At 37.7% G+C, this 15,300-nt stretch overlaps 1 protein-coding gene across 1 annotated transcript in view; it reads right to left on the bottom strand.

Moving 5' to 3' along the window:
* The window catches only part of wake (ankyrin repeat and fibronectin type III domain containing protein wide awake), a 417,377-nt gene that overhangs the window by 34,608 nt on the left and 367,469 nt on the right, over window positions 1–15,300 (bottom strand). Inside the window, exon 15 of the mRNA XM_089086234.1 lies at window positions 6,087–6,200. Within this exon, the coding sequence (XP_088942360.1) occupies window positions 6,087–6,200 (114 nt within the window). The remainder of the gene's footprint in view (window positions 1–6,086; window positions 6,201–15,300) is intronic.

Raw genomic sequence — 15,300 nt, 5'->3', positions numbered from 1 at the left:
ATAAAAACATTATATGCCCTAAGGGCATAACTTACAACTTTGGCTCTGAGGGCTGTGGGGGGGGGGGGGGGTCGGCCCTTGTTCTGAGGGCTTTGGGGGGAGGGTTGTCATCCTTAAAGACATAATTTCCAGACCCTTTAACTACGTTCAACAAAATGGCTACATCAAAATATTGATCGGGAGTGTTTGGGGAAATAATGGGCGTGGGGAGGGGAGCATACGCCCTCCGATCGCTTTTAACTATTAATAACGGCACTAGCCCTCTCGATTCCCAATCGAATAAGCTCTTTCTGAAGTTTCTATGGTAACGCTTTCTATAAAACCTTATATGCCCCCAGGGAATAACTTACAACCTTTGCCCAGGGGGCTGTGGAGGGTTAGTCATCCTCAAAGACATAATTTCCGGACCTTTCAACTACGTTGAACAAAATGGCTATCTCAAAATTTTGTTAGGATTTGTTTGGGGATATGGTAGGCGTGAGAGGGGGGTCATTTGCCCTTCAATCACTTCCGACTATTAAAAAAGGCACTAGCCCTTTCAATTTCGAATTGAATGAACCCTTTTTGAAGTTTTTAAAACAACCCTTTCTTTAAAAAAAAAAACCTTATATGCCCCCAGGGCATAACTTACAACCCATACCCTGAGGGCTGTGGGGGCTGTCATCCTCAAAGACCTAATTTCTAGAACTTGCAACTACGTTGAAAAATGGCTATCTCAAAATTTTATTAGATGTGTTTGGGGAAATGGTGGGCGTGAGAGGGGGGTTTGTTGCAATCCAACCACTTTCTACTATGAAAAAGGGCACTAGCCCTTTCAATTTCCAATCGAATGAGCCCTTACATGCCCCCAGGGCACGACTTAAAACCCTTACCCTGAGGGCTGTGCAGGGGGAGGGGGTTGTCATCCCTAACGACCTAATTTCCAGAACTTTCAACTTGAAAGTACTATTACTTGAAAGTACTATTGAAAGTACTATACGTTGAAAGTACTATTACTAAGGAAAGTAATATCAAGTACTTTTACTAGGTTAATGTAGTGTTTCATTTAAGTGTTTTATGATGATCGCTGATCGAAGTTTTTGTTATTTGTGCTTTTCATTTATGTTATTTTACTGTGTTCATGGCCGTTTATTTGGCTTTAAAACACACTTATCTATCCATCTATCTAATATGCAGAAAAATTGTAACAAAAAAATCTTGCATGCAGACCCGCTATACTTTACCCCTCCCCTCCCCCTAATGTGCAAATCTATAACCCAAATTTATTTCTAAAGTAACGAAGAAACCAACGAAAAAACCGGTGTGTTCTCAAATTTTACACAGCGTAAACTTGAGTGAGTGGCGCATAATACACAAGTAGCAAATATCCTTCCCCCTACGGAAATTAAAAAAACAAACTCAAATAAAATTCTCAAATTTGGAAAGCCTTATTTTCCAGGGGGGGGGGTTAAATACTGGGGGAGTACTATCCGAGGGGGGTATTTTCCACGAGAGGTATTTACCGATCCAGGGGGGGGGGTATTTACCGATCCGGGGGGGTATTTTCCATGGAGGGGGATACTGTCCGTGGGGGGGGGAGGGTATTTTCCGGAGAAATATTTTTCGCGGGGGTATTTTCCGGGGGGGGGGGGTAATTGCGGGGGGGTAAACGCCGGCCACCAAAAACCATATATGCCCCCAGGGCACAACTTACGGCCCATGCCCTGAGGGATCTGAGCGGTTCATCATCCTTGAAGCCATAAGTTCCAAAACTTTATACTGCGTTCAACATAATAACTATCTCAAAATTTTGATTGGATGTGTTTGGGGATATGGTGGGCGTGGAATGGTGTTAGTCGCCTTCCTATCACTTTCGGCTATTAAAAAGAGCACAAGCCCTTCCAATTTCCATCGAATGAGCCCTTTTCGAAGTTTCTATGACAACTCCTTCGATACGAAGTGCCCTATTCTAAAACAAAGAAAAAGAAAGAAAGAAATAATACACTGAGCCAACATAGTTCTTTACTTAAGCAGCGCTATTGCGCTGCCTATGATTAAGCACCTCTCTATGATGTTCTGGTAGCCCGCTAGGCCTGCTGAAAAAAAAAACGAAAAAAAAACGGGAGACAGATCAGTGCTACCGATGTAAAAAAGTGATTTTCCTTTTCATTTTGATCTGACACCATTTTCGATGGGTTTCAGGATTTATTTCGAAATCACCATACATTTCCTTTCGCAATAAACTTTTACTTTTAAGGCGAACTGAAATAATAGTTACCATTCCTGAGTTGTGTCAGATGGCAATTTTTTTTCACTAGGCAATTTTTTTTTAAAACGTGCTTTTTAACTTTTGGTTACTATGGGCTATGGTTCGCTCTTTACTAGGTTGCAGCTGGCGCTGCAACCATGATAAGTCAAAGTGTGATAGTATGTCATCTATTACTGGGAGGCTTTTTTCACAGATTTTTGATAGTTTTTAACAAATTGGCTACCCCACAGTTTTCTGTCAATAGTATTTTGGTCCTATTCAGGCCAAATTTTACATTTTTTACACAAAACGGCTTCTATAATTTAACTTCTCTTCAAGTTTCCCTGCATTCCCAGCCGTGGTGTTGCAAGGAGAGAACGATGGGATTTTTTTTTTTTTTTTTTTGAATAAATGAACTCTGAGCTCAGTATCAATGAGCTTTATCTCGATATGTAACAATTAGAACTTCGATACGATTCAATCATAAAAAACATTGCCCAAAAATATATACTTCCCGACACTTCAAAAAGAAGCATCTGAGTAAGATCAAATACGAATAATCAACTGCTCGCAGCTAAGCTGCTAACAATGAGCTGCTTGAAATTTTTAGCTGCTAAAATACAGCTATAAGAAAACAGTGAAAGCTAATTGCTCGAAGAACACAGTGGGAGTCTATCGATCATATACGCTAAGGACTCAACCTTGTCGTTTTCTAGGGCGTCTTCATAGAACCATAGAACCGTCAATCACAAAATCATATGCAAATATCCCCAGTTTAGTGGATGTAAGCACTTAAGTTTAAAATGTAGGTGTGGGGGGGGGCAAATTTATTTTTCAGAATCTAGGGATGGGGGTCATATATCAATTCTTTCAATAAAAATACCAAAAACAGGCACTTTTCAAATCTAAGGGGAAGACTAAAAATCTAAGGTGCCTAATTTTACTTTGATTTAAGTATTCAAACGAGTGACAACAAGTTATGCAAAAAAAGGTTCGATCCCAGTGTCTACGGCTATGACAGGAAACGGTTCACGATGGATAGGTCAAATTTTTACGGATGCAAGATAATCCGGTTGGGAAAAAAAAATTATATGTCCAAGGGATGGCTAGAGGTCATATAAGGAAAAAAAATTAAAACTGGGACTTAAATAGGGGAAGTAAAGAGCAGGCCTTTTATTTTTGAAGAAACCAAGTGTATTTTAAGGGATTTAATTATATTTTCTAGTGCCAAATTAAGTTTAGAAGGAGAAAAGAAAGGTTGTTCTTTTATCTTCATAGGTTTTCTATATCTAAAACTGTTATTTCTCTAGAATGTAATTAACAGTGAACTTGAAAAATATGTACTACTGCTTCTATTAGCAACTCACTGAACTAGCAAGTCACTTAAGGCCAATGCAGCTGCGTACGAACAACTTATTGCTTCACTCTTTTAGTTGTTTACCCCCTCCAATTAAGTTCCAATTTCCTTTAAATCCATCGTCATGGTCTTTTCTATAAAACTGCATTTTCAGCTAGTCACCACCACAAAACAAGAATTTAGCACTAAAAGAAAGGCATTTCTTATAGAAACTAGATATTGACCTTGCATCACTTTGATTTTGAGAGCTTCCGCACAAAATAGTTTGACCCAGTATGTACGTGACTATTTGAAATGAAAATGGTTAAAGCTAAATAGAAACAGAACTTGTCTTACATTTAATTAACCCAAAGATAGACTAAATTCTTTACCTAAAGGGCAGGGCACACGTAGCTGATTTCTGGAACTGATTTTCAAATCAGCGCCGATTTTAAAAGACATCAGCGTCCACTTGAGATTGAAACATTTTCTAGTTTTCGGGGCCGATTTAAAAAATCAGCACTGATTTTCATAATGATCATCACAAAAAATAGGGATACAAATAAATAGTCAGCCAGAGGTATCTGTGGTGAAATCCTCCACTACTGAGTCGAGAACTAAACTGATAACTAAGCTGGGATCAATCAAACAGCTATTAGTATACACCAGTTGACCATTTGTGTCCATAATTTTTGTTTTGAAAATTGTGCGCAATAAATTTTTCTTTCAACAGATTTTTCTTACCGCTATCGTTTGTCCACTGATGCTGAAATCGGTTCCCGAAATAAGCTACGTGTGCCTAGCCCTTAAACAAAGAGTCGAGGTCCTTTGAGGTGACTATTCAAAAATTGACGTGGGATAATAAAAAGCCGGAAAAGATGCCCTTTTGAAGGCTAAGGGTCCTGAGTTTTACTGGTAAATTAAGGTCAATGTCGGCATGTTCAATGTTCTACTGAACAAACAGCTAAAATATTAAAGCTAGAAACTTGAAATTCAATAGAAATTTATCTAGTATCCCAGGAAGCCTAATATCTAATAACCTAATCAGACCTCGAAAAGTATGACTGATTAAATAAAACCCGAAACCATACCCTAGAAGGAGGTCGTAATTCTGATCCTTTCGCTATTTCTTATTAACTGTACCATCTTTATTCACTTTTAGTGAACTCAATTTTAAATTAATTAGGCGGTAATATTGTTACAACTGAAGCAAGGGCTGAATTTTCAAGGGCAAGTGTTGAAATTGTGCCCAAGCTGAGCCAGGCTCGGTTGTGTCATGGCAAAATTGTTTTGCCGTGTCTTTGATGGCTTCTAATATTTTCTGTACAAAAAGTTACAACAAATAACAGACTCGATACATATTTTTTTATTTTTATTTAAATTTTTTTTAATTTTTCTCTGTAAAATTTAAGTTTCATAATAACGTCATCTGAGGTCCCATAGCTAATTTATTTATTACGGCCAAGGACCAGACATCTCACTCAAGCAAAGTAAAAACTATCTTTTAAGGGCGCATCCAGTAGAATCAATTCACGACTTTTCGTGTATGTGTAAGGAGGAATTTTTAATTTTAAGACACACAAAAATGTATGTCTCTAAAAGTAGGGGGAGGGTATTTTGAATCTTTTTTGTTTCTAAAATAAAAACACCCAAAAATATATTTTCAGGATCTGCTCACCTTCACACTTCTTTTGGCATTGTTCCAGAGAAAAAATTCACTTATTTTCAGCATTTTTAATACTCCCTTACATGGTTAAGAGAGCAGTTTTCTGCATTTGCTTTCGCTAAAATATTCACTTCATTTTTTATGATGATTCCCACTGGTACCGATTTAAGGTTGTTTTTTAGGGGGATGGGGAGCTAAGATTTTTTTAATGGAGATACAGAAGGAGTACACTTTAAAATCTATGGGGAGGGCATTTGTTTTTCGATTTTTTAAAATGAAAATATCAACAACAACAAAATTAATCTAATTTATTTATAATTTCTTCTGTCATTGTCCCACAGAAAAAACCACCTATTCACAGCATTTTTAATACCCTCCTTTGGTTTGATTAAGTGAGTAGCTTCCTGTTTTGCTTTCGCTAAAATCTCTATTTTAATTTTGATCCCATGCCTATAGTTGGGAACCTGTTTCAGTGACTTGATTCGAAAGTGGATAGTAGATGAACTCTCTAGCTTTTGACTGTTTTCCTAGCTTTTGCTTTTGATTCAAAAATTTTAAAGACTTGCTTTTGATATAGTTTATAATTTTATATTTAATATATACCTATAGTTGGACCACAGCTTAATTCAAATGTGGATAGATGATGAGCTCTTTTACTTTCAAAAGCTAGTTTTCGGAGAAGTTTCTAATTTATTTTTTTAATAGCTATTTAGACCATGTCTTACAACAACCTAATTCAAAAATTGATAGCAGATGAGGCTCTTTCACTTTGGGAAGCTTTCCAAGCTTCTGCATTCAATCCAAAGCTTTCGAAAGCTCGCTTTTGATAGGGTTTCAGATTTTTTTTGAACACATACCTGTAATTGTGCGACAGCTTGTAATAGCTTAATTCGAAAGTGGATCGTGGATGAGCTCAAACTTTTTTCCATTGCCTGTCGAAGATATTTGACATCAGTCCATGTGCATCCAACCTGAAGGAAATGTTCTCCATTAAAAAAGTTTGACCCAAAAATGAATAAGTAAGCCCTGCACAGCCATATTAAGCATATACTAAGTTTCTTTTTCAAATCATCCTCAGTAAATAGGCAATATTCCCCCTCCCCAAATAAGGCATTAAAAAGTCGCAGAATCTTACTGAGACTGAGGGTGTGGCCTTCGGACCTATCCCAAAAAAGTCTCCGTATATTTACGACTTTCCTTATACTACAAGACAGTATCAGGGTTTTCTGTTTAGAGGGGTTTATTTTTTTGGATGGGGGAGGATTTACACACAAGAATTCAAAAAGGTATCAAATTTTTATTCATATGCATTTTTGTTAAATTTTGACTAGTTGAGCAGATATTTCGGGGGGGGGGGTCAAACCCCACTGCCTCCCCCCTCTGGATATGGCATCAATACTACTACTACTAACGATCAATTACAGTGTAGTGAACAGGAACTTTTGATATGAATTAGGTTTTACAATGTGATAACATAGATGCCTAAAATATCTTTCGATAATGAACAACTGCTAATAATAACAGTCAAAAAATACCAAAAAACATTTTTTTTTTTTTTTTTTTGTTCTCCTGAAAAATTTGTGCCACGTAACATACAACCTTTTAAATTGTCAAAATCGATCTTGGCCCAAAGCGTGGGAGAATACTCCTTAGTCTTAAATACCAGTTCCCAATCTTGACCCCCCTCACGTTTCTAAAAATTGTCATTTTCTTTTTTCAAAATTTTAACTTCTGAACAAAATAGTCATGAACATCAAGTTTTCATTTTTCCTTCTGATTAAGTAGAGACTACTGAGCAGGACATGAACCCCATATTAATTACCTTTAAAGTGACTTGAAACCAATGTAGTTGCACATACAGGGTGGTGCATACGTCAGGGGTGGCGAATAAGTCATGTTACCATTTTAAATTAAGATATCTTTTTTGTAAATGACCGTACTTTACTGTTTCTTCCTTATGACGCTAACAAATAATACTTTTGCTACTACTTTCCCTCCAAGCACCAACTAGTACTGCCGTTGCTATAAGAAGTGTATATTTTCCACTAAAAACCTCCCTTTCTACAAATGACCGTGGAGTGGAACTTCGGTTGTCGAGTTTGAAATTCTCTGAAAATATAGTCAAATACTCATAAATTCAAAAATTGAAACAAGATTCAGCTTCCTTAGGACCTTGACAGCGTTACCAGCACGGTACAATTGCACCGTTGTTGGTGAAGTTTAGGAGCCATGGTACCATGTGGTAAATTTAGACATTTTATGAAGCAATATAAAATTTATGGTAGATTTCGGTACATTCTGGTTGTATATGTTATGTATGGTTATACATTTTCAGGGTTTTCAGAACCCATCTAGTCATCTTTTAGGTTGTCAGCAAAAATGAAGGGATTTTGATGGAACACAAATGCGACATAAAAAGAAATCTCAGTAAATTTCAAACTAATCTTCGCATGAAGAAACAATACTTCAAATCGGTTTCTGAGAGAGGATGAAGATATGAGCAAAAAAAAGGAACAGCTCACTTTTCTATTTATTCTAGTGTTTTTGTCTGTGAAATGGATGCTCACTTAGGATGCTATTAAATAATAAAAAGAAATTTTCAACTGAAAGTAAGGAGCAACTATAAAACTTAAAACACAAAGAAATTATTCCGTAAATGAGGAGGGCTACCCCTTTCTCAATCCTCACTCGATACGCTAAGTTTTAATTTTCTTTAAAAATATCTCTCACCCAAATTCAGCGACCCTTGTGTTCGAGCAGTCTTTCTTAAAGAACTGGGATAAAATGTCAACCTTAGCGTAAAGAGCAAGGGATGAGAAAGGGACAGTCCCTTCAAATATGGACTAATTTTCTTTTGTTTTAAGTTTTAATGTTGTTCTATACTTTCAGTTTTAAAAAAAACTGTTTTTACAAATAATTTCTGACCCTTTTTCAAATCATGCAAGGAATCCCCCACCCGCGCTTAAACTTCCCATGAAGAATTTCTTCGGAAACTTTCCTTCCCACAGAAAATCTTCCCCGTGGAAAATCTCACCCCCGCAGAAAATTTCCCCAATAAAAATTTTCGTATATTTTCCAATAACAAATACAAGTAAACAATGGGAAAATTGAATAGCTTACAGCTCTCGCCAGTGGCTATGGGGGTGATCATGTAATCCCCAAAGGCATATTTATAGGACCTTTCAACTATGCTGAACTAAATGCCTAACACAAGATTTTGATTGGATTTCTTTAGGGAAAAAAGGGGTGTAGGAGGGGGCTATTTGCCCTTCAATTTCTTTGGTCACTTGAAAAGGGCACTGGTACTTTTGATTTTCATTAGAATAAACCCTCTTCCAATCTTTTAGACCATTGGTTCGATACGATAACCCTAGGTAAAAAAAAAAAAAAATTAACACGCATCCGTGATGTATCGTCTGGCAAAAAATACAAAATTCCACATTTTCATAGATAGGTGATTGAAATATGTACGGTAGGATTCTTTCGAATCCTACCGTTCGTACGAGTTTCGGTAGGATTTGTATATGTCCGGGAGGAGTAATTTTCTAGCATTTGGGGAATAATGGTGCAGATTTGCTTCAATCGATGGTTCTTTCTCCCGGATTTAAGGATTTAAGGAAAGAATAATTTTCCCGCAGTTTGGAGTCACGTCAGTGGTTGGTTTCGGTAATGGGATTAAAAAAAAAATCGGGACAAAAAAACATTGCAAAACATACTAAATGGGGAATGATCCATAGAGATTTTTATAAAGTGGGGAGGGGGTGGGAGTTCTGGAAGCATTGTTGACATTGTGTGAGCTGTTTTCTCTGTTTGTCTTTTTTTTTTTTTTCGTAGCTATATGCCCATGGGGCTTTAAACCATTAGACATCTGTATGTCGATCTATCTATTATGTATGCGACATTATGTGTAATTATGTGGGTTAGTTTTATGGTATTATGCCTTATTGTATGTATTTTTTGTTTTTGTAATTGTTATGTTATTTTACTGTTTTTGTTATTTGTGTTATTATCATGTGCTATGATTTCGTGTACAAAAGTTTTTTTGTTTATTTGTTTTTGTTTTTTTTTTCCACGGCCCAAAGAGACTTTTGTTTTGCAATAAATATCTATGTATGCTGAATCTAAAGGTGTGAATTAATTGGGGTATTTCTTCCCTTTTTACAAAATCGGGCAAATTTTCTCAGGCTTTTGGCTTTTGATGGGTAACATAAAACTTAATTGGAAAGATAATTCTTTCGATGTATCTAATATCATCAAAACTCCGTTTTTACAGTTTCGATTACGATTCAGCCGAGTCGCTCCTTACTTTTCGTTACCACGAACTGTTTGATGACTGTATCACAAAGAACGTTTTTCTGGTACACTTTGGGTTGGAAAACCTTCGAAATTTAGCTGGAAGTGTTGACAACGCTGGATATTAGTAGATGTCAACTTTGAAAGAGAGGAGGTAGAAATGGCCATAGAAGGATCTCTGACCGGTTCAAAACGAAATTAATATTGAGGTTGAGAATCGATATGGTTGGGACCAAATATGAAATGAAATCTGAATGTTTATTTGTTTAGAACGGCATTTTTTACAAGACTTTGTGTCACCTATCCTTACAATATACCTTACCTGCTATAGGACCTTAGGCTCCACAACTATGTCCTCCAGCTTAACACCTCCCCTCATTATCTTCAATGAGGGTAAAGCACCTTATATTTCCCTTCTTAGGAGAGCTATTCTTGTCACCCTTAAGGAAAGGAGAGCAAAAATTACCTTGCGATTTGCTAACAATATCCTTCATAACCCTCGAACAACTCCTCTTTCCCCTGGTCAATATTCACCCCTTCGAACCCGCCTCCCGCGTTCTGTGTCAACAAAAATCCCCCTTCTTGCCCCAATAAGAGTTTGCACTGAAAGATATAGAAGAACTTTTATCACTCTCACTCTTTACCTCATAGTTATTAATTTCAATACCCATTTTGTAAATTTGGAGGTTTAAATTTATGTTTGTTAGTTACCAACTAACTTATGTTTTTGTTTTAATTTTACTTTATCCCCTTGTTAATTTTACAAGCTTTCGTTTTTTTTTTAGCATTTTTGCTGACTTGACATAGGCCTTCTAATCTTATGAGTTTATTTTGTTTTTGTTTTTAACATTTTTACGTATTTGACATCGACCCTTTTATAATTTTCTGTTGTTTTCTGATTGTTTGTTTTTGTTGTTCTTTTTTCGCTTTATTTGACGCTAAAGTGCGAATTCGGCCTTTTTGGGCTTGTGATAGCCGTTTTTAGGCAATAAATCTTATCTTATCTTACCCAATCAATGAACTTCCTCCAAACGGCGCCTAATCCTAGCTGGATATCCTTCTATTATACGCCTTCATGTTTCTACGGCTATTTTTGGCCGGTCACATTTTTGGAAAATTGGGGAATTAGTTCTTCCGGCGCGAGTGAGTTGACTCTGAAAATTCCTAACACCTAACTGCCGAAGTTGCATTGTACTAGATTGGATCTGATGGATACGGTGGTGTAAATTGGGAGAGGGCATGTGAGTAGAGGTGACCCTAAAGCCCCCACGACTCACCCCTGCTGCCACCTATAACTTTTTTAACACCATCTATTGACAAGAGAACCACGGGGTGTATGGTTTTTATCAACGAGAATTTGAAAAACAGGAATTTTGTCACATTTATGTATGTTTTTATGGACTTTGTCAGTGAGAATTTGAAAAAACTGGATGTTTTATGGTTTTTGTCAGTGAGAATTTGAAAAACAGGAATTATGTAACTTTTATGGATGGTTTTATGGTTTTTGTCAGTGAGAATGGAAAAACAGTATTTTTCTCACTTTGCTGTCAGTCATTAATCAAATTGTTTCCGGGCAAAGTTTAGTAATGTCTGACAGGTACTGCTCCAGGAATAGATCCAAGTCATTAATGTCTTTGCCTCGGGAACAGTTCTACTGGTCGAACTCCAAAGGATATTAATAACCAAAGGTCATGGAAACAATTAGGCAAGAAACATCTTAGCGATGAATTGTTTTAGCGCGCGAGAAGGTTTCCTATTAATTTGAAATGCGTTAGCACAGAGATGCCAATAACAAAGGAACACGCTGAATTTGCGTTTAGGGATTATTTGGGCGAAACCGTTTTAGACAGGTTATGGAACTATTTCGGCGTAACGGTTAGAGACATTTTAAAAGATGATTTTAGGAAAGATTTTAGAAGAGAATTTAATGGTGAAACTCTGTGGTCGTTATAATACACAAGTTTTATTTGAACAGTGTTGTGAGGTCCTCTAACCCAACCCCAAAGGGTTCCAATCCTCCTACCCCAACCCCGAAGGAACCCCCCGGTCCTCAAAGGCCCCCCAAGCTCCCAAAGGCCCTCCACCGGTCCCCAAATGTCCCCCAGGCCCCCAACTGCCCCCCCGGACGCTCAAAGGCCCCCAAGCTTCCAAAGGGCCACCGGCGCCCCAAAGGCCCTCCACCGGTCCCCAAATGTCCCCCAGGCACCCAAAAGCCCACCCAGACCCCCAAATGCCATCCCCGAACCCCCAACGCCCATCCCCCGGTCCCCAAAGGTCCCCCCGAGCTCCCAAAGGACCACCGACCCTCAAGGGACCCACAGACCCTCAAAGGCTCTCCCCGAGCACCTGTCTTTCGTTGATGTGAATTGTCTGAAACCGAGGATTTGGGATGTGTAGTTTGCTATTTCAGGCTTTTCTGAGCAGGATTTCTTAGCCATTCGTAGGTGTGTGTTGACTGAAACCAATACTTTGGGATGAGTAGTTTGCTATTTCAGGCTTTTATGAGATAGGTTTCTTAGCCTTTCGTTGGTGTGTGTTGAGTGAAACTTATGATTTGGGATATGTAGTTTGCTTTTTTGACTTTTCTGAGTTGGATTTCTTAGTCTTTCATAGGTGTGTGGTGTCTGAAACCTATGATTTGGGATGTGTAGTTTGCTATTTTCGACTTTTCTGAGCTGGATTTCTTAGCCTTTCATAGGTATGCGTTGTCAGAAAATTATGATTTGGGATGTATAGTTTGCTATTTCAGGCTTTTCTGAGCTAAGGTTTTCTAGTATTTCGTAGGTGAATGTTGTCTGAAACCAATAGTTTGGGATGAATAGTTTGCTATTTTTGACTTTTCTGAGCTAGGTTTCTTAGTCTTTCGTTGGTGTGTGTTGACTGAAACCGATGATTTGGGATAAGTAGTTTGCTATTTTTGACTTTTCTGAGCTGGATTTCTTAGCCTTTCATAGGTATGCGTTGTCAGAAAATTATGATTTGGGATATGTAATTTGCTATTTTTGACTTTTCTGAGCTGGATTTCTTAGTCTTTCATAGGTGTGTGTTGTATGAAACCTATGATTTGGGATGGGTGGATTGCTACTTTTGACTTTTCTGAGCTGGATTTCTTAGCCTTTCATAGGTGTTTGTTGTCTGAAACCTATAGTTTGGGATGACTGGTTTGCTATTTTTGACTTTTCTGAGCTAGGTTTCTTAGCTGTTCATAGGTGAGTGTTGTCTGAAACCTATGATTTGGGATATGTAATTTGCTATTTCCGACTTTTCATAACCGGATTTCTTAGTCTTTCGTAGGTGTGTGGTGTCTGAAACCTATGATTTGGGCTGTGTGGGTTGATATTTTTTTGACTTTTCTGAGCTGGATTTCTGAGCCATTCGTAGGTGTGTGTTGACTGAAACCTATGATTTGGGATGGTTAATTTGCAATTTTTGACTTTTCTGAGCTAGTTTTCTTAGCCTATCATATGTGTGACCTTTCAAAAAATTATGATTTGGGAGGTATAGTTTGCTATTTGGAATTTTCAGAGCTAGGATTCTTAGTCACTCATAGGTGTTTGTTGTCTGAAACTTCGAGTTTGGGATGAATAGTTGGCTATTTCAGACTTTTCTGAGCTAAGGTTTCTTAGTATTTCATAGGTGAATGCTGTCTGAAACTTATGATTTGGGATATGTAAATTACTATTTCGGGCTTTTCTGAGTTAGATTTCTTAGTCTTTCATAGGTGTGTAGTTTCTGAAACCTATGATCTGGGATGTGTAGTTTGCTTTTTTCGACTTTTCTGAGCCAGGTTTCTTAGCCTTTCATAGGTATGTGTTGTCAGAACAGTATGATTTGGGATGTGTGGGTTGCTATTTCAGGCTTTTCTGAGCAGGATTTCTTAGCCATTCGTAGGTGTGTGTTGACTGAAACCTATGATTTGGGATGGTTAATTTGCTATTTTTGACTTTTCCGAGTTGGATTTCTTAGCCTTTCATAGGTGTGTCCTTTCAGAAAATTATGATTTGGGAGGTATAGTTTGCTTTTTGGACTTTTCATAGCTAGGATTCTTAGTCACTCATAGGTGTTTGTTGTCTGAAACTTCGGGTTTGGGATGAGTAGTTGGCTATTTCAGACTTTTCTGAGATAAGGTTTCTTAGTATTTCGCAGGTGAATGCTGTCTGAAACTTATGATTTGGGATATTTAAATTACTATTTCGGGGTTTTCTGAGTTGGATTTCTTAGTCTTTCTTAGGTGTGTGATGTCTGAAACCTATGATTCGGGATGTGTAGTTTGCTATTTTCGACTTTTCTGAGCTATGTTTCTTAGCCTTTCATAGGTATGTGTTGTCAGAAAATTATGATTTGGGATGTGTAGTTTGCTATTTCAGGCTTTTCTGAGCTAAGGTTTTCTAGTATTTCGTCGGTGAATGTTGTCTGAAACCTATAGTTTGGGATGAGTAGTTTGCTATTTTTGACTTTTCTGAGCTAGGTTTCTTAGTCTTTCGTTGGTGTATGTTGACTGAAACCTATGATTTGGGATACGTAGTTTGCTATTTTTGACTTTTCTGAGCTAGGTTTCTTAGTCTTTCGTTGGTGTGTGTTGACTGAAACCTATGATTGGGATGTGTGGTTTGCTATTTTTGCCTTTTCTGAGCTAGATTTCTTAGCCGTTCATAGGTGTGTGTTGTCTGAAACTTATGATTTGGGATGTGTAGTTTGCTATTTGAACTTTTCAGAGCTATGATTCTTAGTCCGTCATAGGCGTTTGTTGTCTGAAACTTCTAGTTCGGGATGAGTAGTTTCGCTATTTCAGGCTTTTCTGAGCTAAGGTTTCTTAGTCTTTCATGGGTGAATGATGTCTGAAACCTATAATTTGGGATATGTAAATTACTATTTCGGGCTTTTCTGAGTGGGATTTCTTAGTCTTTCATAGGTGTGTGTTGTCTGAAACCTATGATTTGGGATGGGTGGATTGCTACTTTTGACTTTTCTGAGCTGAATTTCTTAGCCTTTCATAGGTGTTTGTTGTCTGAAACCTATTGTTTGGGTTGACTAGTTTGCTATTTTAGACTTTTCTGAGCTAGTTTTCTTAGCCATTCTTAGGTGAGTGTTGTCTGAAACTTAGGATTTGGGATATTTAAATTACTATTTCGGGCTTTTCTAAGCTAGATTTCTTAGTCTTTCATTGGTATGTGTTGTCTGAAACACCTATGATTTGGGATATGTGGGTTGCTATTTTTTGACTTTTCCGAGCTGGATTTCTTAGCCGTTCATAGGTGAGTGCTGTCTGAAACTTGTGATTTGAGATGGTTAATTTGCTATTTCCGGCTTTTATTAGCTAGGTTTCATAGCCTTTCATAGGTGTGTGTTGTCAGAAAATTACGATTTGGGATGTGTAGTTTGCTATTTGAACTTTTCAGAGCTAGGATTCTTAGTCCATCATTGGTGTTTGTTGTCTGAAACCAATAGTTTGGGATGACTAGTTTGCTATTTCAGGCTTGTTCATTTTGAATTTCTGTCATGAAATGCAAGAGTTGGAAAATTAGGGTCTTAGTCCACCAGCTCAGTATTAGGGCCCCAGTCCACCAGCCTGAACGGTGGAAATTCACTAGCTCAGAATTGGGGTCTTAGTCCACCAGCCTGAATGGTGCAAATCCACTAGCTCAATATTGGGGTCTCAGTCCACCAGCCTGAATGGTGGAAATTCACTAGCTCAGAATTAGGGTCTTAGTCCACCAGCCCGAATGGTGGAAATTCACTAGCTCAGAATTGGTGTCTTAGTCCACGAGCCTGAATGTT

This window comes from Artemia sp. Qi Xiang Cuo, chromosome 3 (assembly GCF_049724085.1).
Source record: "Artemia sp. Qi Xiang Cuo chromosome 3, ASM4972408v1, whole genome shotgun sequence".
Taxonomy (NCBI): Eukaryota; Metazoa; Arthropoda; class Branchiopoda; order Anostraca; family Artemiidae; genus Artemia; species Artemia sp. Qi Xiang Cuo.
Note: the sequence above shows the minus strand (reverse complement) of the source record. Positions and strands in the feature narration are given on the sequence as shown.